General features: G+C 38.3%; 1 protein-coding gene across 3 annotated transcripts; it reads right to left on the reverse strand.

Moving 5' to 3' along the window:
• Positions 1-504: 504 nt before the first annotated feature.
• On the reverse strand, positions 505-26,071 carry slc29a1a (solute carrier family 29 member 1a). Of its 3 annotated transcripts, none has more exons than XM_027165812.2 (13): positions 25,936-26,071; positions 9,442-9,506; positions 9,276-9,357; positions 8,862-9,028; positions 6,466-6,605; positions 6,056-6,190; positions 5,853-5,950; positions 5,008-5,089; positions 4,658-4,743; positions 4,127-4,235; positions 3,947-4,032; positions 2,223-2,422; positions 505-1,288 (listed from the first exon to the last, which is right to left on the reverse strand). In XM_027165812.2, the coding sequence occupies exons 2-13, from the start codon at positions 9,471-9,473 to the stop codon at positions 1,177-1,179; spliced, it is 1,329 nt and encodes a 442-aa protein (XP_027021613.1). In that variant the 5' UTR covers positions 9,474-9,506; positions 25,936-26,071; the 3' UTR covers positions 505-1,176. The 3 variants fall into 3 exon arrangements, with proteins under 3 accessions (XP_027021613.1, XP_027021614.1, XP_027021615.1); XM_027165813.2 differs by lacking the exon at positions 25,936-26,071 and adding an exon at positions 20,213-20,323; XM_027165814.2 differs by lacking the exon at positions 25,936-26,071 and adding an exon at positions 10,695-10,789.
• Between the last annotated feature and the right edge of the window lie 424 nt (positions 26,072-26,495).

A 26,495-nucleotide genomic window follows, 5' to 3' on the forward strand; every position in this document is an offset into this window, starting at 1 on the left:
CTTGTCTGCACTTCCTCTGTAGTATAAAGCTCAATCCCCCTGCTGCAAAATCACCAGATGTGGAACACTATCTAAACATCAGCTTGGCTCTTGAAATCTGCTTAGAGAACACTGGAAGATTTCGCAAAAATAAAAAGTTTGCAGCTCCAGATTTTATTGCAGAGACTCATCCAAGAGCCACCATAGCAGCATCACAGTGCAGCGTGCCGAATCTCTGGCATGATGATGAAGGAGAAGGAAATGAAAAAAGACTAGAGAGAGAACACCGACCTTTTCACCCTATACACAAATACAAGAGTGATAGAAAGGGAAAAAAACTGGTATATGTAATACGTCTGGCCTTCATCATGGTACCGGGCATTTACCTTGTTGTTAAATGTTTCGAATGCTGGGGTTCATGCATACAAATCTTTGTATCCTCACAATCCAGGTCTGTTTTCAGGTTGCATGCACTTTCCCTGAAACTGAGGCACTTATTTTGTAAGTAAAGCAAAACCAAAAATGTTTAGAATTAAATCTCTTTATTTAATAATATATACATGCTTTTACTTAAAGCCGTACATAAGAGATTTCACTTTTTCTTTTTTAAATGGCTTGTTAAGAAATAGATAAAAAAATAATACTTCTTAAAATAACTATAGTTTTAACTGAGTGCATGGTTACGTTTCCACAGCACAAGCATGAGCCCTGTGTATCTGTAACTACGGGAAGGTTCTACATTAGTACAAACACTTCTTAAAAACAATGTTAAATATAAAAGCTAAGAGCCTAAAATACAAAACATTTTTTCTATTGCTATATCAAACCGAACAAATAAACTCTAAACACTCGGGGAAAAAAAAGGGCAGAAAACCACAAACTAATAAATTGCTGGGTTTTTTTGGCTTACACGATGGCTTTTGTTTGACAAAAGTTAAATCTGTCTTCGATGAAGTTCTGGCAAAATGTATCCAGTAAATACATAGTGTTCTCTTCCCATCACAGACCCTGTAACACAACGTCTGTTCCAATGTTCTTCTGCATAAGTGATATTTGCTCTTGAGAGAGCAGTTATGTTATATAGTTCTGTTCATCTTAAATTCTGGATCCATGTGTTTCCAAATGGCACAGAATAGCAGTTTGGCAATGTTTCTGTCCTTTTCCCCCCAGAAGGCAATACATAATGAGTAAAGAGTACTAGATCATTGCCCTGAAGCCAAAGGACAACGCAGCTCCCAGGGCCAGACCTAAAGACAGGAAGAAGGCCATGATGGCTCCGGCTGTTTCTGCTTCACGCTGGGCCACTTTCCTGCGGGACGAATCCAAAACAGTGACAATTACTACATAGGAAATAGCAACACGAGTGTTCAGCTGTGGTGTGAGTGTCCTGTTCAGGATGTCCATTGAGATCATATTTCAGTGGGAGATCTAGAAGTACAGTACAATAGAAGAAGAAATGGAACGAGGGTTTTGTTGTTCTCCAACACTTTAGTAACTGCTGTAGTAACCACACCTTTTCCCATTTGACTGATCAGACAGCTAACTCAGCTTTTTTTTTATGAAATCGGAATTCGAATATTTTAGTTCTGATCTTTAGTTATATTTATATTCTGATATTCATGAAAACAAAAACAGTAACAGCAGAAGGAGATTACAAACTCAAAATCATTTACAGTCAAGAGTCATTGCTGTGTCCTTCTGCAAACCTTCACACCTTTATGAACATGGCAGGTTTGGCAAGATGTTTGGACACAACTGAACCGTTTGAGGCATAGCACTCGACTTGAGCCAAAGCCTCGAACACTCCTTGAACATGTATATACTTGTCTTTCACATATCAGCTCTCGTGATTTTGTTTATCAAGCAGGGAAAAAAAAAAAAGATTAAGCCATATAATTCATGTTATTAATAATATTCACAATACACCCCCCATTCACTGTATTGTGTTGGTTGCTAAGCAACATAACAGGAAAGAATTGGTGTAATTATATGAACACCACTGGCTATATGATCTAACAGTATTACTGGTTTTAATTTCGTTACTCTAATGCGATCACAGGTGTGTGTATATTGAGGATTTTAAACACAGCTCAGCCAATCGGATTTCCCCAACACAACTATCGGGTTTTTAATGTGAACACATTCTAACAGGCTCCCTGGAGTCTAACATTTAGGAATAGAATGTACAGTGCAACACTGCATTAGATCCTGTATACGAGCCGGTGTAAACTCCTCATACTCACTTAGGTCCGTAGCACATGCACAGGCTGGCCAGGTAGCCGTTGCTGAACGAGAAGAGGATCATGAAAATGATGTACCAGGTGTCACCAGTAAACACCACAGGCAGGTTTTTCCTGGGTTGCACGTTACACAGAACGAATAAGGGGACAAATATGACTCGAGCCAGCACCAGCACCGGAAGCCAGATGCTGTCTTTACCAGGCTGAAAAGACAGAACACACAAACAATATTAACGCCACAGATCCGGTGCTCTACAAAGATATACTGGTTACACAGACATGGGGAAACATGTCAGCATAGAGGCAGGGCACTTTGCACAATACGCTCATTTTGGTTCCAATAATAATATGGAATTGTCATGAAATGTTTACAATCTCAGCTAGGCATCTAATAACTGAATCATACCGAGTGACCAGACTAGACGCAGACACATGGCATTGCCGAGAAGAGTTTCCCATAATGCTGGAGTACAACAGTCTTTAGTGTGGAGAGATCAAACTGAAGCTTCATAAGTGTTTCACCAACTGTATCGTGCATCTCCATGAGGAGTCCCAAGGCAAAAATAACACGTTAACCATCTTAGATTCTGCTTTTTCCACTTTGATTGATACAGACCTGGTAGAAAGGTTTGCTCAAATCTAATAAATAATACGATTTTGGATAGAACTTCAAATATTATTTTAGCAGGTCTTTCCTTTTGTGCTGCTCCTTGTGCGTTAGCCTCAACATGATGCAATTTAAAATAGTACATAGTGTTTCTCTGCCCAGTGCAATTCAGCAAAAACAAAACTAGCAAAGTTCATTACAGGCTGTCAAGTGCTTGTCCTTGGGGTGTGTGCTTTGTTTTTTGGCCACCTGCCATTCCCAGAAACAGGATGATATTCTGCTCTCCTTCTGGCAAGCTGAAGGACATTAATTAGTTGGATGTACTCCATTGCACACTCGTATTCCCTCTGCTGAAAGGCTTGCAGGGTTTTTTTGCTAATTAAATTACTTCATGTACCTAATGATAGCTCCGGCACATCTTATATTTTTATTATAATATAAATCTTACTGTTGTTGCGGTACAAAAGCAGCGGGTCATATTCCACAAGCTGGAAAGACCACACTAAATATTTCTTAGCTTTTAATTCCAGTGTGTGCTTGTTCCTGGTTTGTTGTATGATTTAGTGGCTACCTGCTGGTGCTTGTACATGCAAGTCTCACAAATGAAATGCTATTGGTTTTGCTCTTCTTTGAGCGAGGTGTAGGATCTGCAGGACCTTGATTGACAGGACGGTCTGTACGTGGTCAACCGTCAAGTAAGGTGTGATGATTCGGTCCTCGGTCTTGTTAAAGCCAGTTTAGATATGCATCTCTCTGTGCTTTCAGGGACAGCTGAGCATGAACTTGACCCGTTTTCAAAAGTATCTCTATCATTACAGACGCTATACGATTAAATCAAAATTTCAGAATTGTCGCTCAAGTACGAGTTTGTTTTTTGATGTTTATCCTCACGCCCACTGTTCTGTCACAGTTTGAGGAAAAGGCTTTACAGCTCCATCAGGGTGGTTCTAAATACTAAATAGTCTATACAGATACAAGCTTGGAAACGCTCAAAAAAAAAACAAAAAAAAAAACATGCACACCATATGTCTGGATTGTTTCCTGGTCAGAAAGTGAAACAGCAGCTTTGAGCCAGCATGTTTTCACCCTAACCATAAAACATGTACTTCTCCACACTTACCCACATCCATTTTGCAGTTAAGCTTCGTCCGACCCAGTCCATCAAGTTGAAGAGCAAGAAGCAGAACACGGGAACGAAGTATTTATCTAGGGGTAAGCAGTACAAAATGAAGCCAATGAGGTGAGAACATAATGAGCATGTAGACATTTCCAATATCGCATCTTTCAGAAAAACTCTTACGCCAATCACCACCCTCCTCTACAGTGGACTGGACCTCCACAGTCACCGCCGGGAATACTCCAATAGTGATGGTGAAGACGAAGCACACTGAAAGGGCCATCACCCAGAGCTAAAGGTGTGGGGGTACAAAAATGGATAACTGTCAGGGCCTGTATTCATACAGATTCAAGAATTATCTCAGAGAATAATACCGACACGATCTAATCCATAGCGTCTTATTAACTCATTATCATTAATAAATATCGTATCCAATACATTTCTTCTCCCTCTTTACCTTTCAGCCATTTTCTTCTCTGTTAAAGAAACTTTTTTGGCTTCCTTATGAGCCTATGAACCCCTTTAAGGGTTAAGATTCTTTGTGGATAACTTAACTATGATAATCTGTCATTTTAAGGAGAAACGCTCACATTTCTAAAATTTTTCTAATAACTTTTTGAACTGTCTAAGAACTTGTTGCTCTAAGAATTTATGAATACGGGCCCAGGACATGGTCTGAGATTAAACTCCCTGATACATTAGACCCTGGTGTACCTTTTTAAAGATGGCAAACACAGAGACGTTATCAATGGTCTCCTCTTCAGTCAGATTCACTACTGCCGCCTTCTCCTCAGAGCTCTCTGTAACAGTAACATCCACAACCATCAATGACATCATGGCTTTGTTGCTTTCCAGCACAAATTTAAACACAGTGTGCAAGAAGTGTAAATAACACCAATGTGGAAAGAAACATGCAGAATAACTACTGCAGGGTTTCAAGAGGCTGTGGCTTTATTGGAAAGTACTCAAATGTAGTGCCAAAGAGAATGTTAGACAGGTTGGATTTGCTTGGAGAGCTTTATAAAGAAAAAGAAAAAAGAAGATTGTGTTATTAATGACTTTACCTTTGCTCAACGGATCCATCGTGTTTTCCTCATCAGTGCTTGGTTTGGGGCAGTTGGCGTCAGCATAATACTTGAAAAAATCCTACAAAGCCAGAAAACACGTGTGATATAAAGCTCAACAGCACTGGATACATTGTGCAAGAACTTCATCGAACACTATAATTTCTTATACTGGCACAGCCCTGAATTGAGCATGATTAGAGGTAAGGAATGGATATTTGACTACACTGCCAAAAAGCCATTTTCAGACCTGGCAGCCTTTACACAATCTATTACATTTAATCATCAGAGTATGCCAGAACATACTTCATGTACATTATGCTAAAATAATGCTAACTGAACGGACAAGCTTGCTTAAGAATTCTTTAGGATTGTCAGTTTTGCTTCATTACATTCTACACTATATCAGGAGTCTTGAAACTTCTCAGTAAAATGTCGGTGTTGACGCAGACTTTCATTCCTGCCAAATAAAAAGGCACGTTTGGAGAACAAATGTGGCAGCAGGTCAGACTCTATCTTGGGTGGAAAGACAATCTGCAGCCACACCAGCCATTTGCTGAGAAGACAGTAGACCCTTTTGCTATATTGTTCTATTTTATTATTTTAGCCAGTTAAGAAAAGCCGATAAAAGCTCTGGGAAAACTTTATATGCGGATGTTGCTGCACTCCTCCCATTCCACAAACTGAGAATTAGGCCTCAAGGAGAAAACCTGTGTGCGCATATATATATATATATATATATATCTAGTCTAATATGGGAGAAAAATGGGTGCCTATAAACCCTGGAATGCCTTAAAGTTAGTGTAATTTTGTTCAGTGATGCACTTCAGTAATCAGGGTCGTACCATTCTGGGCAGTGCAATGTAAGAAGCGATGGCCAGAACAATTACAACACATGCAGTGATGAAGTAGCCAAAAGCGCTGTCCTGCATCTTTGAGCCAGCTGGGAACATCAAAATAAGAAAAACATAAGCCCAAAAGGTCATAATACATAAAATCAGTACGATGTTCTGGAAAATAAATAAATAAATAAATAAATAATACACACTGGCAATTGCACAGATCAAGGAAATAGCTGCAAATGTTCCGGCAAATCCCTGGCCACTCATGATGGGTGCGGTGTAGGAAGCCGGGAGCAATCCTGCCAGTCCAAAGAGACTCCCCTGCAGTATCGCCCCAAAACCTTGATGAGGAAAAAGAGAAAGCAAAATGGTGAGAAAATAAGATCAGCAGAGTGAAAAGTCAACTTGACACATGGTATCCCACATGACACAATGGATCCCCATGGGAATTTCAGAGATTAGTTCCCACTGCATGTTCTCTTTTTGTTGTCTTTTCCACTGCTTAGACATCTCAAACCAGTATGTAATAATAACATCAAAAGAGTTCTAGTCTGTCGTGTTGACCCGAACGCTCTGAAACAACTGCAAACCAGAGATATCCAGCAGAGCCACTCACAGTTGATGCAGACGATTTTGATCATGGTGATGACGAAAAAGGGCAAAGGTTCCATTTCCACCTTGACCAACACTGCAGTGATGAGAAACACCACCAGGATCACAGAGAGACTGCCGGAGATCCTACATTTCTGAGGAATCCTGTGGCAGAGGAGGAAAGATGGAGATATGGGGGATCAAAGATCAACATTCTTTGTGCAGTCCTGAGATAATGTTTATGTGAGGGCTTAAAGAAAGGGGGGCTGTCAGAGATGCCACAAAATTCTTTGTTAAATAAAACTAGCATACCTTCTGGACACCTGAATATAAGAATACAAACCCTGACTATATGTTTAGCTCACACCAAACTAAAACCATGTCTCTCTCATTGGCTAGTTTGTCCAACAGCAGAGCAAACTAGTGGACAGAGTGGAAACTAAAACACACAAACAAAAACAAACAGGGGAGCAAGCAAGGGAGATATGAAGCTCATGGGATGATGAAAGGTCAGTGCTGATAATCAGGGTGGGGCTTACACTGCACGTCTACCACGATCCCTGATCTTCACTGTTTTATGGTCCCTGCTTGTATCTGCCCACAATATGTTCGAAATTAACTCATTTCAGTTTCCCAGAATATAATCAAATAACTGGGAGAATGGGAGCGATTGATCAGAATTCGTTCAGAAGCAGCTAGGATTGAGATTTAAAAAATAATAATAAATAAAAACACTATTTACAGTGAGCTATTCATCAGTGCACTTATGGTAAGTATTAAAAGCATTTCTAAGTAAACTGATACTGTGTTCTTTATTTCATTGCGTTTTGGCCATGCTAGAAGTTCTGAAGCAACAAAAGGGCCGGAAGAAACCGACATGCACCTCTGTGGCCCTGCAGAGACTTGCGATAGATTTGCCCCACTGTGTAAACTTAATCATTCCACACCTTTGGACATCCACTGAGCCGAGGTCGACTCTAAGAATCCTGAGACATCTCCAGTTAGACCCTGTGATACTAAGGAGATCCGAAGTCCACGATCCTTACACCAATACAACATTTAAATGACTGTATATTACAATCACACGCCCAGTGTCACCCATATGAGGATGGGTTCCCCCTTGAGTCCGGTTCCTCTCAAGGTTTCTTCCTTTACCAATTTAAGGGAGTTTTTCCTTGCCACTGCTGCCTGAGTCACCTCAGACTTGCTCATAGGGGAATAAATACATACACACTGTGAACTATATACATCCAATAATAACCTAGAATTTTTATTCTGTTAATTCTTATCTTTTATTATTCGTTATTTCCTTTATCATTAATTATGTTTACCTTCTACTCTGTGTTTATGTTCTGTAAAGCTGCTTTGAGACAATGTCTATTGTAAAAAGCGCTATACAAATAAACTTGAATTGAATTGAACATTGGACGTCCAATGAATTATGTAAAAGTCTCTTTAGAGTAAAACAGCCTTAACCATGGGTGCAGTCTGACATTTGTGCCTGTGGGCCAAATGACATTTAGCCATTAGCCATGAAACCATACAACCCATGATGCCAAACATGTGGAAGCAGAGAAGCATATTAAAGGGGACTTGTTTTTCCTTCATTAATAAGTCCACATTAACAATCCAAGCAAAGCTTCTATGGACTTCTATTTTAGATTCATGTTCACTAGGCTTTAAGGGGAGGAATGATGAATGCTTACTGGCACAAAGACAACGCGTCATTTGACGTGTGAGCAGCATATGGAAAATAACGTCAGTGCATGCTATTGGTTATGAGAACAGACTTTAGAAATGAGAATTTCTAAATTGAGCCTAACTCCAGGATAATGCCTTTCAGGTATGGGCTGAGGAATATGACAGAGATCACGGTGTTGGCTTGGCCTCAATTTTCCAGCTCTCATTCTGATCGAGCATCTGCAGGATGTGCTGAAGGAAGACCCATCCATGAAGTCCTCCCAATTTACAGGACATAAAGGATCTGCTGCTAACGACCTGGTGCCAGATTACCTCAGCTCACTGTTAATAGCTCTAACAGTTATTTTGGTGGCACAAGGGAGACAAACACTGTTTGGCAGTAACATTTAATTTTATGGCTGTTTGGCATATTTACTTTAATGTATAGTAGAATAAATAAATAAATAAATAAATAAATAAATAAATAAATAAATAAATAAATAAAACAAAAACAAACAAACAAACAAAATTGTCAAGTTTCCCAGCAGCTTGAATTTTTTTGTGACAGAATATTAATCTAATTTTAAAAAACGAGCCGTACTAAACTGACTGCTTCAAATCGTCAGATATATGCAAGTACAAGCAGAGTGTTAATACAAATTGAATGTTTGAGGCCAAAAAGAATGATGGTGTGCCTGAAGATAGTTCCTGAGTTTAGGAAAACTGTAAAGTTTGCTTTACCTCTGATGAATGAAGGAATTAAGGCAGGTGAAGATGAGCAGCGGCACCATAGCGCACAGTGTCATCACATTGTTGAATTTCGATTCCAGAACACTACGCGTGTCAGCCATGCTCTGGTTCTGAGCATTCACACTCATTTCGGGATCTTTCAGACGGCTGGTGAAGTACTGTGAAGAAGTAATTGGACAAATCTTATGAAGCGGCATCTTTCGAATTGCTCAAATATCTGCATCATGGTTAAGGTTTACTACAAAAGGCTATGAATATTATATGCAAGTTGTTCAAATGTTTAAAAAAAAGAAGATATTCAATCCTAACCAATCAAGGTGAGTAGAAAAGGTTTAGTGAACTGTCACACATGCATACAAATGAGTCCTAGGAACAACAACAAAAAAAAAGAAAGAGCATTGTTACCTGGGTGGCAGTCATGAAGAAGTTCCATGGCAGAAGTGTTCCCAGTCCCAGGATAAAAAATATAATCCATACAGCATAATACCTGCAGAGATAACCAATTTAATACACCTGCAGTTTCTCAGCATCCAGGACTTATGTTTGAAGGTACAAAGTGAATGTTACTCACCTGTCTCGTGGTGAGTTCGTTGCGGTCGTCATTTCTGGCTGATAGAAAGTTTACGGTTACAGAAGCTGGAGGAAGATAAGGAGAATTTTAGGAATGATCAAAAGTGAAAACTATTTGTGAAAGACCGGTTCCACAACTATGATCCTGGGTGCAGGTACATTGATACAAGTAAATGACTAAAAGAAAAAGTCTATTCAAAAGCTGTAAAAATGTAAAATTTAGCATTATTTTTATTAATTTATTTTTCGATTATTTGTCATCTTGTGAAGATTTAATGAGAAAAAAAGCGTCACAAAATGAAAATGATTGTTTAAAAAAAATGCAATAAAAATATTTAACAAATAAATAAAATCAGCATTTTCCACACAGGCCTATAAGTAATCTTTGAGTTGAAAACCTTATAAAGCAATTTACTTAAAAAAAAAAAAATCCTACAAGCCAGGAATCAAGTCATGTTTTTTAGTTATACATACTAAACAGAAAAGCTTCAGCACAGACAAAACACTGAAAATAATTTATTTAACACTTACTTTAGGCACCAGAAGCTTTTGTTAATATGTTTGAATGATCAAGTAACATTGCAATTTACAAATTATTACAGAAATGATTTGGGTGAAAAAAAAAAAAAAAGCGCATTTATAATTTCTTCTTGCCTGTCATCTGACCGTACTGATGTTTGCATTGTCAAGAGAGAGCTAGTCAAGTCAAGTCCCTTTTGTCGTCACATCACCACAGCACATTGGGGAGTGAAATTCTTAGGAGCAAACTCCAGAAATTACAGGACAGATATAGATAATGAGTTGACGTGAAAATGTGCAACTTGCTGATACATATAGTTAGTGCAATGTGTGTACAATATGTACAGTTAACAGAACAATGACATCAACAGGTGAAATGTGCAATATGCTCATACATAGTCAGTACAATGTGTGTACAATATCAGAATCAGAATCAGCTTTATTGCCTGGCATGGTTTCACATGCGAGGAATTTGTTTTAGTGACATAATCTCCACAGTGTAACAGAATGACATGTAGTATAGATGAATATGTACAATTAACAAACATAATGGAATCAACCAATGAACATGAATAATAATAATAATAATAATAATAATAATAATAATAATAATAATAATATAATCAGAAATCACTCGGAAATCAGGTGCACTGAGAGCAATGTTTAAAGATCAAGAACAATTGTTATTCCAAATATAATGCAGGACATGCTGATGCCTTATTGCATTAAACTGACCTTAGCAACTGCACACACCAAGAATAAAAAATAACCTCCAAAATGCTTCACAAAAATAAAAATAAAAAGTGTATCCTTCGGCACTTCACCAACATTGTCAAACTCCAGCTTCAGCTGCTGAACAAAGCTCATCTAATACGATGATTGCAACAGAACGGTACAGTTCTCAAAAAATGTCGAACTCCCGCCTCTCACTTTCACTCCTCCCAAACACTAGACCTCTGGAATGCATCACACAGATGTAGGGATTAGAAAGCCTGACTACATGCATTAGGCTTAGACATTTAATACACTCTATTTAATATACTGCACGTGCGTACACACACAAAAGCACGTGCGTGTACACACACACACAAGCACGTGCGTACACACACATAAGCACCTTCAATAATTCAACAGTCTTTATGTCTCAGTTCACAGGTTTAAAACAAACAAACAAACAAGGTTTCACCATTAAAGAGCAAATCAATCAAGGTCAATGTTAGCAGCCCAGATGTCCCATAATGCAACTGTTTGAATAAAACTAAATAGGTTGCCTACTGACAAAAAAAAAAGTGTGTGTCAGCACTCTCAGCATTAGTACAGAGGAAACCTGAACACTGGTTCACTTTGTAAAGCATCTGCACATTTTAATATGATCTGAAATTAAATGAGCTCTAAGTGAATCCACATGACATGACTGGTGAGAAGATCATTCCTATAGGAACATGTGTAAATCTAAAGTTCACCGTGAAGCAAGGTTCACTCAGCAACAGCACAATTACTAAATGACCTTTGTATCCATGTTGCAGAGACGTATTAAGATAACAGTTAAAGGGTTAAGGGTCTTTTAATGCGCTTATCAGATATGTGTAAGGCTCTACTGAAACCATTGAAATGATCTGCACAAAATCTTGATTATGTTCCTAGTCTGGGAAGCTTAAAGGACAAAGGAAAGAGAGCAAAAGAAAAAGAGCAAAAGAAAGCTTAATAAATTAAATAAATTAAGATTTCTATTCATCTAAAAACACACGTACTACTAAACTGCCAAAAAAAATAAAAAATCCAGTCAGTCAATTGTGTGGCAGTAAAATGTATAACATGGATACGGGCAAGCCACTTTGGCTAATGTTTGCATCACCTATCAGTATGAGGAAGAGATTTGACATCAATGGCTTCAAGCAGGCTTGTTTTATATTATATGCTGCAATCTCCTGAAATTCAGGAGTTCTCCTGAGCTGGTGTGGGTGCAGGTTTTCCTCCCAGTGGGAGCCACACCTGATTGTGGCCGTTTAATCAGTTGTTGTGGCTTTCAGTAGATCAGATGTGGCTTCTGCCTGGTTGGAATGAAAACCCACTCTGGATTCCCCCTTTGCAGGAAATATTGGTTAACTTTGCTCTAGAATTTACACAGAATGGTGCAAAAAGGAAAAAAAAAACATCCAATGAGGGATGGAAACAGCCTTGTTGATAAGAGAGATCATTGGAGAATTCCCAGACGTGTTGACAAAGGCAACAGTAACATCGATCACTGGACAATTTAGTCGTACTCCCTCTATCCATCATATTACACCTGTTCTGGAACAGCTACACTGGCTTCCCATTAATTTTCGTATCAAGTATAAAATTCTTCTTCTAACATTTAAAGCTATCCACAATCTTGCACCTTCATATCTTCTTGATCTTCTTCATACTCCAAAATCTACTCTGCACCTCAGCTCTGGAACTCACTTCCATCTGAGCTCCGTAATATTGATTCTCTTTTATCATTTAAATCTCAGCTTAAAACTCATCTGTTTAGTTTAGCTTATTCTACATCATGATTTGTAATGTTGGTCCAATTTGTATTTCTATGTAAGTATTTTATAACTATTTTTTTGTTGTTGTTTTTCTTCTTCTTTTGTACGGTGACCTTGAGTGTTCAGAAAGGTGCCTTTAAATAAAATGTATTATTATTATTATTATTATTATTAGAAAAGCATCTCAGCATGTGCACAGATGTGCTATTTTTACATTAATTTTAAACTTTAATTGTATATACTATTTACTTATTATTGTCCTTATTTTCTTATTATATATTTATTTATTCTCTCTCTCTCTCTTGTTTCTATACTTCTGTAAAGCTGCTTTGAGACAATGGGAATTGTTAAAAGTGCTATACAAATAAACTGAATTTAAACTTCTGACAGTCAAGAACAGAAAGCTGTGAGCAGACTCCAAAAATGGACAGATGAGACTGGAAAAACAAAGCCTGGTCTGATTAATCCTGATGTCTGCTGAGGCTCACAAATGATAGTTGTGTCACGTGAGCATCACGGGTCAGAATTTGGTGGCAAGATCATGAATCTAATGTAACCAATCTGCCTTGTGCCAACAGTCCAGACATGTGGAGGTGGTGTAATGGTGTAGGGAAGGTTTTCTTGGCACAAATCATCACCTGAATGCCACAGACTATTTGAGTATTGTTCTTGAACATGTGCATCCCACAATTTACTATGCTCTAATGGCTGCTTCAAGCCTGATAATGCACCATATCACAAAGCAGAAGATGCCTCAGACTTGATTCATAAACATGACAATGAGTTAACTGTTCTTCAGTGACTATGTATTACAACAGGAGATTCACAGCATTCATTTCATGTCAACATGGAGCTGAATCTCAGTGGTTTCCAACATTTTGTGGAATCCATGAAGAACTGAGGCCGTTTTGAAGGGGGGGGGGGGTGTCCTTAGCATAGTGCTCCTAATAAAGTGCTCAGTGAGTGTATATTTAGAAGTTTCATTTAGATCTCAACTGCATTTTAATTGTTTAAACATTGCACAAAGTAAAATGAAAACGGTCTAGGAAAAAGTCGAGAACTTGTCACATAAAAGAAAACCTCCAATTTTACTTCACAGGGCCGAGCTATCAGAGTCAGTAAAATAGAGAAATTCCAGAGCAATACATGCAACATTTTAGTTTGAATAATCAATCCAGATGGCATGTCACCATGCTTCTTAGACTATTAATTTCTTCACGACCTTAAGTGATGCACTATAAGAATTACTGCTGAGAAATACTACAGTTAACTCAGGGTTAAATCTGGAGTGATAAAGATGTCAGCATGTGTGCTGTTGTGAAAGCTTGAGGGGAAAACAAAAAAGGTTCTAAACTTGCTCTCAGCCTCATTCCAGCTTTAAAAAATAAAACAAAAAACAACTTGACACTGCTATGAGGGTTTTTGGTCCATTTCAGAGGGTTGCCAAATCTGCAAAAACAAATACAAGCAGGATTTTTGAACAGATGGATTTCCCCTTTCACACCATGTACCACTTTTCCATCATCGTAACGGTACATGAAAAATCTCCTGAGCACCATAATGATTCACGGAGCTGGAATAAGGAGACAAAATCTATAGAAAAATATTTTTTTACAGCATTTGCACAGGCAGCAAAATAATTCATGTTGAGTGTTTATATATTTCAGAACGGCATGGTCTGCTTACTCCGATTATTTTCCCAATAGCAAAATGTTGTTCAATGAGCTATACGATGTATTTTGGGTAAACAACTGATAGATAGGAATAACCAGAGGGATTTTTTTTGGCTCACTGCACCCCAAAGAAAGGACAATTTTTAAACATCCCATTTACTGTTTTGAGCTTTCTAAAATTAGCTCACAAAAATTAGTGCTGAACGAACCACCCCAGACCTTACGGGTCATTGTCTTTGTGCCAGAGACCACAGCATACTGTCCAAGGTCTTATGCCTCAAAGAGATTGCATGAAGTAAAAAAAAAAAAAAAAAAAAGTTACTGAAAATGTTCTTTATATGGCCAGTGACTGTAACCCATTTTCTTCCTGAGATGGTATACAGCCTAATTCAGTTACGACCAATAGAATTATTCAGGATCAGCCCATCACATGATAGGCATGTCTTAATCAATTTGGGTTAGTATTATACCATTACCTGCTCAGCAACCTTATCTTAAATCACATACGTACACATTCTTATAATTCCCTGATCTTTTGGGACGGGGAGCAAACACAGCGAATGTCAAAATGATTTAAGAAAAAAAAAAGAGTCGCACTGAGAACTGTAGATTTTTAAAAGCTTGTTTAAGGGGTTATTAATCTCAAGAAAAACAAAATTTTCTGAGATATGATAACCTTAAAAATAATAATAAAAATAATCTATGAAACTCTGCCTAGGAGGAATATGCACGTACAGGTATATACAGTCTCTTCTGTCAGGAATGGAAAGGCCAATTGGCCAATAAGGCCACTTGTGAAGACTGCATTTATTGTTAAAATGGATAATCCATAATAAAGACCAGAGAGCTGTTTATGGGAGAAACGCAAGCCATTTTAAAACTTAGAAAAGAGGGGGGAAAAAATCAGTTGAAGCCATTGCACAAGTACAGGGCATATCCAATACAACACTTGCCATGGGGGCTGGGGTTTAGATCACTGGTGTACTAACAACCATCCAAGTCAGCAGCAGCCAGATGACAAACACGGAGGGAAAAAAAAACTGAAGAAAAACCCCAAAACAACTGTGACCTCAGCAACAGCAACTTAAAGACGATTTTGAGAAAAGAAACAGAGGCCACAAATCTGATGATCTGACCACAAAGAAATACAGAGACAAGCTTCAACAGTTAATTAACCTCTAATTAACTAACTCTAACTCTAAGTGTGGAGAAAGAAATGATATGCTCATGAGCAAAATAATGTGAGGAACATCATGATGCAGCAAGATAATTACCCAAAACACATTGCCAACACAACTACGGAAGGTTTTTAGACTAACCAAGTCGATCCCCAGACCTTAACCCAACTGAGCAGCATTTCACCTCCTGAAGAACACACTGAGGAAAGAACAGTCTGGTGAACAGTTGCTTGCCAGCTTGAATAGATATAGCGTTTCATCCATTTCCCATCTGCCATGATGCATCCATTTCTAAGGGATGCCAATATAATTTAGCAATTAAACTCATTTGTGAAATGTATTAGAATTAAATACTTTCAAGTCATTTTGTCAAACCTGTAGCAAAATCAAAAGTACCTAGTGGTTTGAATCTAAACAAACCCTGAGTTGACACAACTGATGAACTCCATGACATGACACCCTCCAATATTCTCCTCTGTCAATACTTCCTGTGCTCAGGTATTGAGGTATTTCATTGCCAGGGGCTCTAAAAATAGCCATCCTTGTGAGTTGCTGAGCCTCAAATAAACAGCACGCAATTTGAGGAGGGCTACAATGAGGCAGCAGGTTGCGACAGTACAGCTGCTGTGTGTGGATGTGAAAATTATTTAAAAACCCTCCGCCGCAAGTGATGTGACACCAGATTAAATCTTCTATATGGAACCATATGGATTTAAAAAGTCCTTCTTCGTCCAGTTGCGTAAATAGCCTATTAGAACTATGACTAGTTGCTTTTGCTTTATAAGAGACGTCCTCAGGTTACATGATGTTTATTGGTGGTTGTGACATAGCAGGCTATTCCTAGAGCCCCTGGCAGTACAACATTAGGACTAGACTAAATAGAAGTGTTTGTTTTTTACTTGGACGTCGATACCCGTGACTGCATTGATACCTACACTGGTATCAGGTATTGGTCTAGGTTTTCCTTGTTGCTGGTTTACTCATTAGTGATAAATATATTATATTTACATTCCTGTAATTTGACAATGTCCATTGTTTAAAGCTCTAAACAAATAAATCAATCAATCTGAGGTGCATTTAAGGTACGTTTTTTTTAATGCTTTCACTGCATCAGAATCCTTCGTAGTTTGTTATTTAACACGTGCCAACTTTGAAAGGTAATGTAAACATTTTAATGTCCAGCCTGCAACATCAACTACAGTGAGCTGCTAGCAAAACTACTCAAAATCTTTTATCAGGTTACTTTCATTGCTGTACTGTCACTGCTTTGCTCCGTAGCTTTAACTAGCTGTGGCAACATTGGATCAACACTGAAGGAGAAGAAAAAGAAAAAAAAATCCTGCCTTAAGTTCTCAAGTTCATGGAAGTATTTTGGGTCATCACTGTTTACAATTATTCTGAGATGTTTATACTTATGGCGAGTTGCTTTGCATGCTAACAAGAATATCTATTCCCCCACCATGGTTCCTAGGGGTCCTACATCCATGGCGCTTAACAGATAGCCCCTTATCTCTTCCCCCAACTCGGTGACCTTCTAAACCTGCAAAATTCAAAAAGGGTCTTGGTCTGTCACGGTTTACAGAAATACTGCGTGTGTGGAAGGCGGATTAAGCTTATGTAGCTCTAATTTGAAATAAAACAAAGTTCTTCCAGTTACACGCAGCTATTCTGTAGGTTTCTTGTGAAGTAAAGAGAACAGGATTAGCACTGTTTACTAATTACATTCAGCTGCTTAGATAGTACAACGTTGTTTTTAACCCTTCCAGGTTGGTATCTATTGCATGGTAATTTGGACTTGGTGGGGTTGGTGCTGGCAGAGACTAAAGTAGGAGGAATTTGGGTCTTAAAGCAATTCATAAGTATTTAAAAAGACATTTAAAAAAATATATATATTAAAAAATTATAAATAAATATAGTAGAAATAATACAGACAGATATAAGCAAACAATTTGATATTGAAGCTTGCTGAGCATTGAAATAGTCACACTGTCAAATTGTGGCATTTGTCAGCTTACCGAATCTAGGAAGAGGTTTAATTATACATGAAGTAATCGAATGTCTTTTTTTTTTTAGGACATCTTGTACTTAATTTATTTAGCTCTCTTATGACCCACACAAGTAGCTTTAATTTTAAAGACAGCTAAAATATCTTCACATTAAACCTTAAGATTTGTACGTACCCAGTGTGCATGAGAGCTACAAAAAAAATTAACAATGAGCCTGAAGCCCTAATATTAAGCTCCAGTAGAATACAGCAGGGTTCAACTTGAAATGTTCTCTACTGTTTAGAGACTATCCTGAAGGAGAACATAATAGGATGAAAAATAACTTTGATTTAACTCAAAGGTCCAAGGAAAAACTGGTTGTCACCTCACATGTACTTTGACAATGTCTGGAGTACAAAATGCAGACCTCTTCAGAAAACCTTCAAGTAAGGCTGAACAGCTGGCCATGATGACAACGAAAGCATTTCCAAGTGCAATGAAACAAAACTCCAGAGTGATGCTTATGTTTTCTCTTGGCATTAATCAAAACGGCAATTTACCACAAAATGCAGTGTGGAAATGAGTCATCTTGCTGGGATGAAACTGCTTATGGAAGAAAGTGAATCACAAGTAATCTCACATTCATGCTTAATATAAGTTTTAGACAAAATGTATCTCGTTGCTTGTCAAAACTCAGTCAAACCACACATCAACATACAAAGCTATGAGAACGCTTTTGTACCTCTCCTGTACATGTAATGGCAGATCAGAAATGGCAGACAGCTGGCAGTATGTGGTTATGCTGCATTAAATAAATTATGTGTTTGGTAAATTAACAACCAGGGCACATCTGGTCTTTTGACTTTATAGTTATTTTCTCTTTGGTTTGAGTGCATTCTGTATGGCAGACTATTATCGACTGTCCTTGTGTTAAAGACGTCATGAAACCAACAGACAATACCTCACATATGCAAAGGACAAGTCTGCACACCCCCATTAAACTGGAAGGAATTTGTGAGGTAAAAAATAAAAACCACAAAGACAACTCGTGTCAGAACTATTTCCATACTTGATGAAAAGAATGAGACTCAATGAAAAAAGGTCACAACAAATGTGCACACCTGTTTAATATTTTTATCTGTTGTACTATCTTGGCACAATGTGCACTTTGGTGCTCATTTTTGCAGGCAAACACTGAGAACATTATGTCCTTTTAAACAGGTGACCAATTAAAGGATAAAACAACAAAGTGTCTTATTAAAATGTTAAGCTAACATGACGGACGGTATCAATATACCTTTGCACAGATACTACAAGTCTCAGTAACTTGATGCTCCTCCACAATAGGGCTGACTATAAAAGCCATAGCATGTGATTTTCAAAATATTTAAATTCCCAAATCATTTAAGGAGTTTGAGTTATTGTCACCTTGGAAGTGACTACTCCCATCAGGACAGAAATGTTTTGGCAGGATAAAGTTGATTAATCAAGATGCTGGATATTGATTTGTCGTGATTCTTCCATTCTGTTATAAGTAGACAAAAATCCATGCCAGCAAAAGACTCCCATAAGAACAGCATAACAATAGAACCACAGTAAGAAAGATATTGGTGTTTACTGAACTTACCCACTGCCATGCAGCCATAATACTAGTCACTCTGAGGAATGAGGTTTTAAAAAACGTGAAAGAATGTTACAGTAAGCATGAAATACTTGTTGACTAGGCAGTTCATGTGTGTAGTACTTCTTGTAATCACAAGCTTCAAACAAGTGCATAAGAAATCTTCCAAGGTTTTCACCTCTCTCTCTGTAGCATGTGGCAGGGATAATGCTGCTTCTGCCAAATTACTTAACATTAATATACAGAATATTATACTATGAAAGCCCATTTCCAACAGATAATACTAAAAGAACTGGCAATGTACTAGAAACTTTCATAACAGTGTTATTTGTTTTTGGTATGAACTTTGGACCTGCCTTGGAGCTGCCTTTGTAACCAATTATACACTAAGTACATCATCATATGAACCAACACAAGTATATTAACGTCAACATGATGGACCTTACATGATGGCACCACACAGCTACCAGAAGTCAGCAAACATTCAACAATTATAAGCCATGCGTTACAGAACAAATCAGTCAGGCCAAAGATTACGCCTCCAAAACTTGGGACTGCATTATATCCTGCAACACCTGAATAAATCAGGGACTTAAGTTTGGCTTTTAACACCACCATTCCAACACTCCCCCAGACCAAACTAACCCAGCTCTCTGTTCCTAGCTCTATCCGTCCGTGGATCTCCAGCTTTTACAGATAGGCAGCAGCTAGTGAGACTGGGGAAATTCATGTCAAACAGCCACTCCACCAACACTGGTACCCCTCAAGGTTGTGTTAAACTGCCACAGTGGCTGCTGAAACATTTCTACTCAGCCATCATTGTGTCTGTTCTGTGCACATCAATAACTGTTTGGTTTGGCTCAGCTACTAAATCAGACATAAGACTACAGAGAACAGTTCGGTCTGTTAAAAAGCTTATTGGTGTTTCCCTGCCCACATTTTGAAAACTGTATATATCCAGGAAAAGGGCTCAAACTCTGGATCCCTCATAACCAAGTCATCCACTTTTTGTACTTTTACCATCTGGCCGGCGCTACAGAGCCAAAAATACCAGCACAAACCGGCACAAGTACAGTTTCTTCCCCCAGGCAATCTACCTCATCAATAGTTACAGCAAGTGTTCCCCCCATTACGCAATAGCACTGTGCAATAATCTTACATTTGTTACCACCTCCATCCTAGTACATCCATTCTATCATCTATAGCACAACTGTACATACAATCATTTATCTATTTTTAAATTTTTGTCTATTTGTATTTACATGTGTATTTTTTAGTCTTACCTTATTTTTTATTGTCGTCGTTACTGTCTTTGTGAACTGGAAGCAGTCCCTTCTGATTCTAATTCTGAGTCTGACTCTGATTCACTCTACACGCCATTAAGCCCAAGCCGAGTTGAAGCGCCACATACTCCAATGTTACAAAATGTGATCTCACTCAGAATTTGACCATATTTCCTGTTAGAAAACATTGAATGGAAACAGAAATACACGTATTTCCTGTCTGCTACTGTGACAATGAGCACGCTTTCCTTGTGTCAAAACCACGTGTATCTGAATCACCTGGTCATCAAACATTACGTACTGACAAATGGAGAAACCCTTTCATAATCTCTACATGTTAGCTGTAAAATATTCCCCATTTAGTAATAACCTGTGTGTCAAAATGTCCTTAACACAACTTTTTGGAGTAGATTAAAAATAAAAGACTAAAATTAATCAGAGTTTTAAAAAGAGTGTTTTCGCTTATCTGAAAGACTTCACTGGACCCCTGCAGTTTGCTTCAAGCAAACAGGTCCATGGGTGAAGCAGTAAACGGGAACCTTGTTACATCCTGCAACACCTGGATAAATCAGGGACTTGTGAGGAACCTGTAGACTTCAGTTCCAACAAAACCTCTTAGGACACAATGATGCCTGAGTCACCATTGGCTAGTAAATTTTTACATTTTTTTTTTTTTTACATACAGTAAAATGCACGAACAAAACTGAACAAAAACATAAATACTTTCTGAATTTTTATTTGATTCCATATTAATTTAACCCATCATTGCTTAGATTAATATTATGTGGCAAGGAAAAACTACATTGGATGGTAAAGGAAGAAACCTTGAGAGGAGCCAGACTCAAAAGGGGACCAATCCTCATTTGGGTGACACTGGAGGTATGAAAATATACAGTCTGACAGTTGGTCCTCACATGGAGTTGGCAACTCCAAGTATGTCCGAATACCATATGAAGAACAATCAAACTGGTAGCCTAGTGGTTAAGGTGCTACCAATCTGAAGGTTATGAGCTCGATCCCAGGTCCAAGCTGCCACTCTTGGGCCCCTGACTAAGGCCCTTAACCATCAATTGCTCAGTTATATAATGCTCTGGACAAGGGTGTCTGCCAAATGCCTAGGGATCCTCACATGGTTGGACTCATCAAAATCTTCATGGAACGGAAGACAAGCTGTTACAATCTCGGGATGGGAAGAAAGAGAGAAGCAGGGGAAAGGAATTAGCGTAGCTGCTGTTCATAATTTTAGCAAGAACTAGATTATGTGCATGTATTAGTGCATGAGATTATGCGAAGTATTAAGTGTATGCCTGACTAAAGAGAAGTTTTTAAAATCAACATTTAAACTAAGAAAGTGTTCGGGGCTCTGACACACGCACTTGGTAGGATAAGCTCTGCCTTCTGTAGAGTCTGAGTTAATGTTGCGATCTTTTGCAGCACATCAGCCAGGAAACGACAAAATGCAGATCCTTCAGAGTCTTTTGTTCTCTGTGGCTCTTTGGGCTGAAATGGTAGGTTTTCCAAATCAAGGAGTCATTTAAACAAATAACCAAGTTCACCTCGCCTGTGAGCAATACAGTGAATGTCGATCGGTTTTGGATTGTCCACTCTCAGTTTTGCAACACCACCAGCCGTTTGGCACATTTGCATCAAATCCAACAAGCTCTTGCTTCCAGTCATCTAATTCAAATTTTGACAATGAGGACTGAATGCAGTCAGTCACACCATCAGCATGAGATTGTGACAACTCTGTGACAGAGACAAGATCATTTACTGAAAACCCAGCATGTACATACCCGACACAGATAGCTTCATTTTCTGTCACAGAAGAATTAATTTCACCATCACTCATAATTGATATGTAGTTTGACTCTTTCACTTACTTTGCCTCCATGTCCTGTAAATCTGCTGCAATATTTGAAACGAGTTCAACACAGCAGACATCACAATCAAATGTCCAGCCCATTTTTTTCTGCAGCATAATTAAGGGCTTCATCTGTTTAAAACTCAATTCCTTCTTTGTTATACAATATGCAGTATTTTTTTTTTTTTTACAGAAATACCATCTCTCTGCACGGTCATTCTTTTTATTCTGAGTTTGAAACCCTTTTGCAATTGCAGATTCTTCAGGGTCTTTGCTTGAAGCCATTACACTATCTCGACAAGCTGCATGTCGTTTACTGTTGGAGTTTGCTGTGAGATTTTCACATTTAAAACTGCGCAACCCTGATACAAAGTCCTTTTAACAGCTAATGTGGGGTTTCTACTGCAGTACTTACATATCACCACGTGTTTCTCCTCATCATAAAAAAGGCAGTCAAAATCTGACAGCCACTGAGCTTCGAACTTTCGCTTTTCTAAAACACTTTTTGATTCAGAATGCATGTTTTTTCCACCATGGTTGACATACTTGGCTGGTGTTTGGCAGTGCATTCACAGCCTTCCATTTGATGTGATGCGTCAATTCTCTTTACACATCATGTGTAGACGTTGAGTACATAAGAAAGAACAACAGAGGGTGCTCTCGACTAAAAGATGATGTACTATCAAGGCATTTGTACAGGCTAACCAACACTGGCACCCCTCAAGGTTGTGTTCTCTCCCCACTGCTCTTCTCCCTGCAAACCAACGACTGCACCACCAAAACACCCCTCTGTCAAGCTCCTAAAGTGTTTTGTGGACGACACGACAGTCATCTGCCTCATCAAGTGCAGAGGCAAGTCTACCTACAGACAGGAGGTTAAAGAGCTGGCTGTCTAGTGCAGTCACAACAACTTGGTCCATCAAAGGATGCACTTCCTTAGCCAGTTGAGGAAGATTAACCTGCCATAGGAGATGCTGAAACAGTTCTACTCGGCCGCCGTCAAGTTTGTTCTGTGCACATCAATAACTGTCTGGTTTGGTGGCTTGAATGGTTTGGAATATTGAAAGGATTAATGATGTTCCATGCCCACCCTCCAAGAACTGTATATATGAGGAGGAGGAAAGGTGCTCAGAAAATCAGAATCAGGTTTATTGGCCTAGTGTGATGACACACACAAGGAATTTAGTTCCAGCAGTTTGTGACTCTCAAAAGTACAGACATAAATAACACTATACTATACAAGACAATGCAGACGATGAGATACAATATAGACAGAATGAATATTAAATATGAATATAAAATATGACTGATCAGTTATGTACATAAAGTCGCATAAAATCACTCTGAATCCCTCACACCCAAGTCATCTGTTTTTTGAACTTTTACCATCTGGCCGGCATTTCAGAACCCCAAATACCAGCACAACCAGGAACAAGAACAGTTCCGTGCCATGAAGATTTTGGACCTTCACTGAGATGAAGCCAACCATGAGAGGATCCTGAGGCATCTAGAGATTTACCAGCTCAAGTTGGACTGTGCTTCATTAAGTATTCGGACATACAATGAGAAAATGCCAACTCCATGTGGCCTTTGAGAACAGACTGTACATTTTCACACCTCCAGTGTCACCCAGATGACCATGGTTCCCCTTTGAGTCTGGATCTTCTCAAGGTTTCTTCCTTTTGGATTAGTTTCCACCATGGAGTTTTTCCTGGCCACTGCTGCGCGAGTCACCTCAGACTTGCCCATTGATGATAAATACAAATACATTAAAATATATCTAATGTTACTCTTGAATGTTTGCATTATATTAATATTTATTTTAACATTGAGCGTTATGTTTACGATCTGTAAAGCTACTTTGAGACCATTGCTAAAACTGCTATACAAATAAATTTGAATTCCAGTTACTTCCCCAAGGCAATCTACCTTGTGAACAGTTAAAAATCTCCCCCCCCATATTATGCAAAAAGCATGTGCGATCATCTTAATTCGTTACAGCCTACATCCTAGTACATCCCTTCATCTCAATCTATACTATTCTATCATCTAGAACAGTAATTCTTAAAGTGTGGTCCGCCATCAACCCCTAGTGGTCCGCGAAAAGATGACCTAAACTAGGCAAGTGTTTATAAAATCGTCACTTATTTAAGTAGATTTTTAATGTACTTGTGAAACAGTTCTTGCCATTGTGTTTTAATAACGTAAAAATGGATCGGTGGCTAAACCAAAGAGGAGTCAAAAGAAAAGATCAAGCGTCCACTGAATGCAGCAAAACTACAGCACCACAAAGGCCCACTGAAGCCAGAACCGAAGATACCGAGTCACGGCCAATGGCCACAACACTCCCGCATACCACGGAGCTAGCGCACCGTGGAAAACCATGTGAGAAAGTTAAGTGAAAATATCACAATCCACAGATCTATTCGTTTTGTAATGTACTAGTTTTTGTTTCATGTGTAAAATCCCAGTAATTTCAGTGATATTGGACATTAAGGGGAACATTCTTTTTCAGATTTTATTGTTAACATAGTTACAACCATAGACTTCCTATACCCGCCACCTCAGTTTTAAACTAATGGCTCTTCAGAATGGCATTAAGTGGAACCTAGGCTGTTACAGTATGTTTAATTGCATTTTTTTTTCTACATGTGCAGTTTGTTGTTCATATTAAGCTACAACTCATTTCACATTTACTTTTTCAAATTAAGTAAAAATTTATATAATAATTTCTGATTATATCATTGCGTATGTGTGTATGAATAATTAGTTTTTGACATGAAACAGTTGCATATTAAACTTAAATTTAGCGTATCCTTCCTATTTTGTTGGTTTTTGGGGGCGTATTAGAGTGGGATTCTGTAGGTGGTCCTCAGAAAAAAATTGGAAGATAAAGTGGTCCTTGGGCTGAAAAAGTTTGAGAAACACTGATCTAGAACACAACTGTACATACAATTTTCAATGTATTTCCATATACAATGTATTTCGATATTTTTGTCTATTTGTATTCACGTGTATTTTTTCACCCTATTTTTATTGTCTGTGTAGTGTTGTGTCTGTGTACTGGAAGCATTTAACACTAAAACAAAATTCCCTGTATGCATAAACATAATTGACAATAAAGCCCCTTCCTATTCTGGAATGAGTCGGAGTCTGACGAACTCTACACACACACACACACACACACACACACACACACACACACACCATTAAGCCCAAGCCAAGCTGAAGCTCCACATACTCCAATGTTAGAAAATGTGATGAAAATTAAAAGATAAATAAATTAAAATGGTCTCACTACGGATTTTACCGGATTTCCTTATAATTGACTACAAATTCGAGACATACGAAAGAATAGAAATATAATTTCCTGTCTGACTAAAGAGCACGATTTCCTCGTGTCGAGCCCACGTGGGTCTGAATCCCCTGATCATCAAACATTACTGACAAATGGAGACACGTTAGCTGTAAAATATTCCCCCGCTTGGTAACATCTTAATCTTAGGAGTAGATTAATCACAACATTAAAGCACGTGCTCAATTTTAACGCAGTGTAAAACACCAATTATAGTCCCAGCTATAGTTTATCTATTTATAGCCCGTTGCTGCCACTTTTTTTTTAGAGCTATCAAGGTTAAACAAACAAACAACGTAAATAGGACGAGGAATAAGGAGAAGGACGCACCGTTAACAAATAACACGTGCAAGTCAAACATGTACACAGCGCGAGACTGATTGAGTACTAAACAAAAAAACCCCGCGTGTTTGACAAAAGTCTCACAACGAGGCACAAAATAAAAACCTAACACAAATACGTCAGTTTGTTTCCCGTTGAATTGTGTTTGTATGAACACCGACTTACCTTTCCGTGGAGCGAAGAGTACTTTCTTCTTGTTAGGTCTCCGTGTTGTCTCTCACCCCAAAAAAGAAAAAGCTCGCGCGCTTCTGACTTTTGATGACGCCCACATGTACTTAATAGCGTGCAACCTCTTGGTGCATGGTGGACTACGTTGTGCGGCACGTGCCACAAAAATATTACATTCATTTAATACCTACAGTCGAATAAAATGAATGGTGTTTGATTCATTATTAATATGAAATATTATAAATAAAATAAAAGCAATAATATTTCTCATGGGTAAAATATCATTCTACTACTTTTGTACAGAAAGAGTGATTTAGGGACTATGACAAATCATTATTTACACATGAATTGGACATCAAAAATTCCTGTCCTTAATTCTTTGACCAAGCTCTAAAATCTTTGTTATATGTTCACAGGGCTGTCAAGTGTCACGCATTGAGAGTGACAGTCACGCATTTGGGTCTTTTGTCACGCTCTCCCGCCACACATCGTATTTCTCACGCAGAAAATCTTACTATTTATCATTTAATATGCCGCAGCGCCCAAAATGTATCAGG

Source organism: Tachysurus fulvidraco, chromosome 4 (genome assembly GCF_022655615.1).
Source record: "Tachysurus fulvidraco isolate hzauxx_2018 chromosome 4, HZAU_PFXX_2.0, whole genome shotgun sequence".
NCBI classification, from domain to species: Eukaryota; Metazoa; Chordata; class Actinopteri; order Siluriformes; family Bagridae; genus Tachysurus; species Tachysurus fulvidraco.

Excerpts from the sequence above, each read along its gene's own strand:
- slc29a1a (XM_027165812.2), bottom strand. The coding sequence starts at position 9,473 with ATGACGACCGCAACGAACTCACCACGAGACAG. Across the intron at positions 6,191-6,465 it reads CAAAATCGTCTGCATCAACT|GTTTTGGGGCGATACTGCAG; the intron begins GTGAGTGGCTCT and ends TTCCTCATCAAG. Across the intron at positions 2,423-3,946 it reads TAACTGCAAAATGGATGTGG|CCTGGTAAAGACAGCATCTG; the intron begins GTAAGTGTGGAG and ends CTGTCTTTTCAG.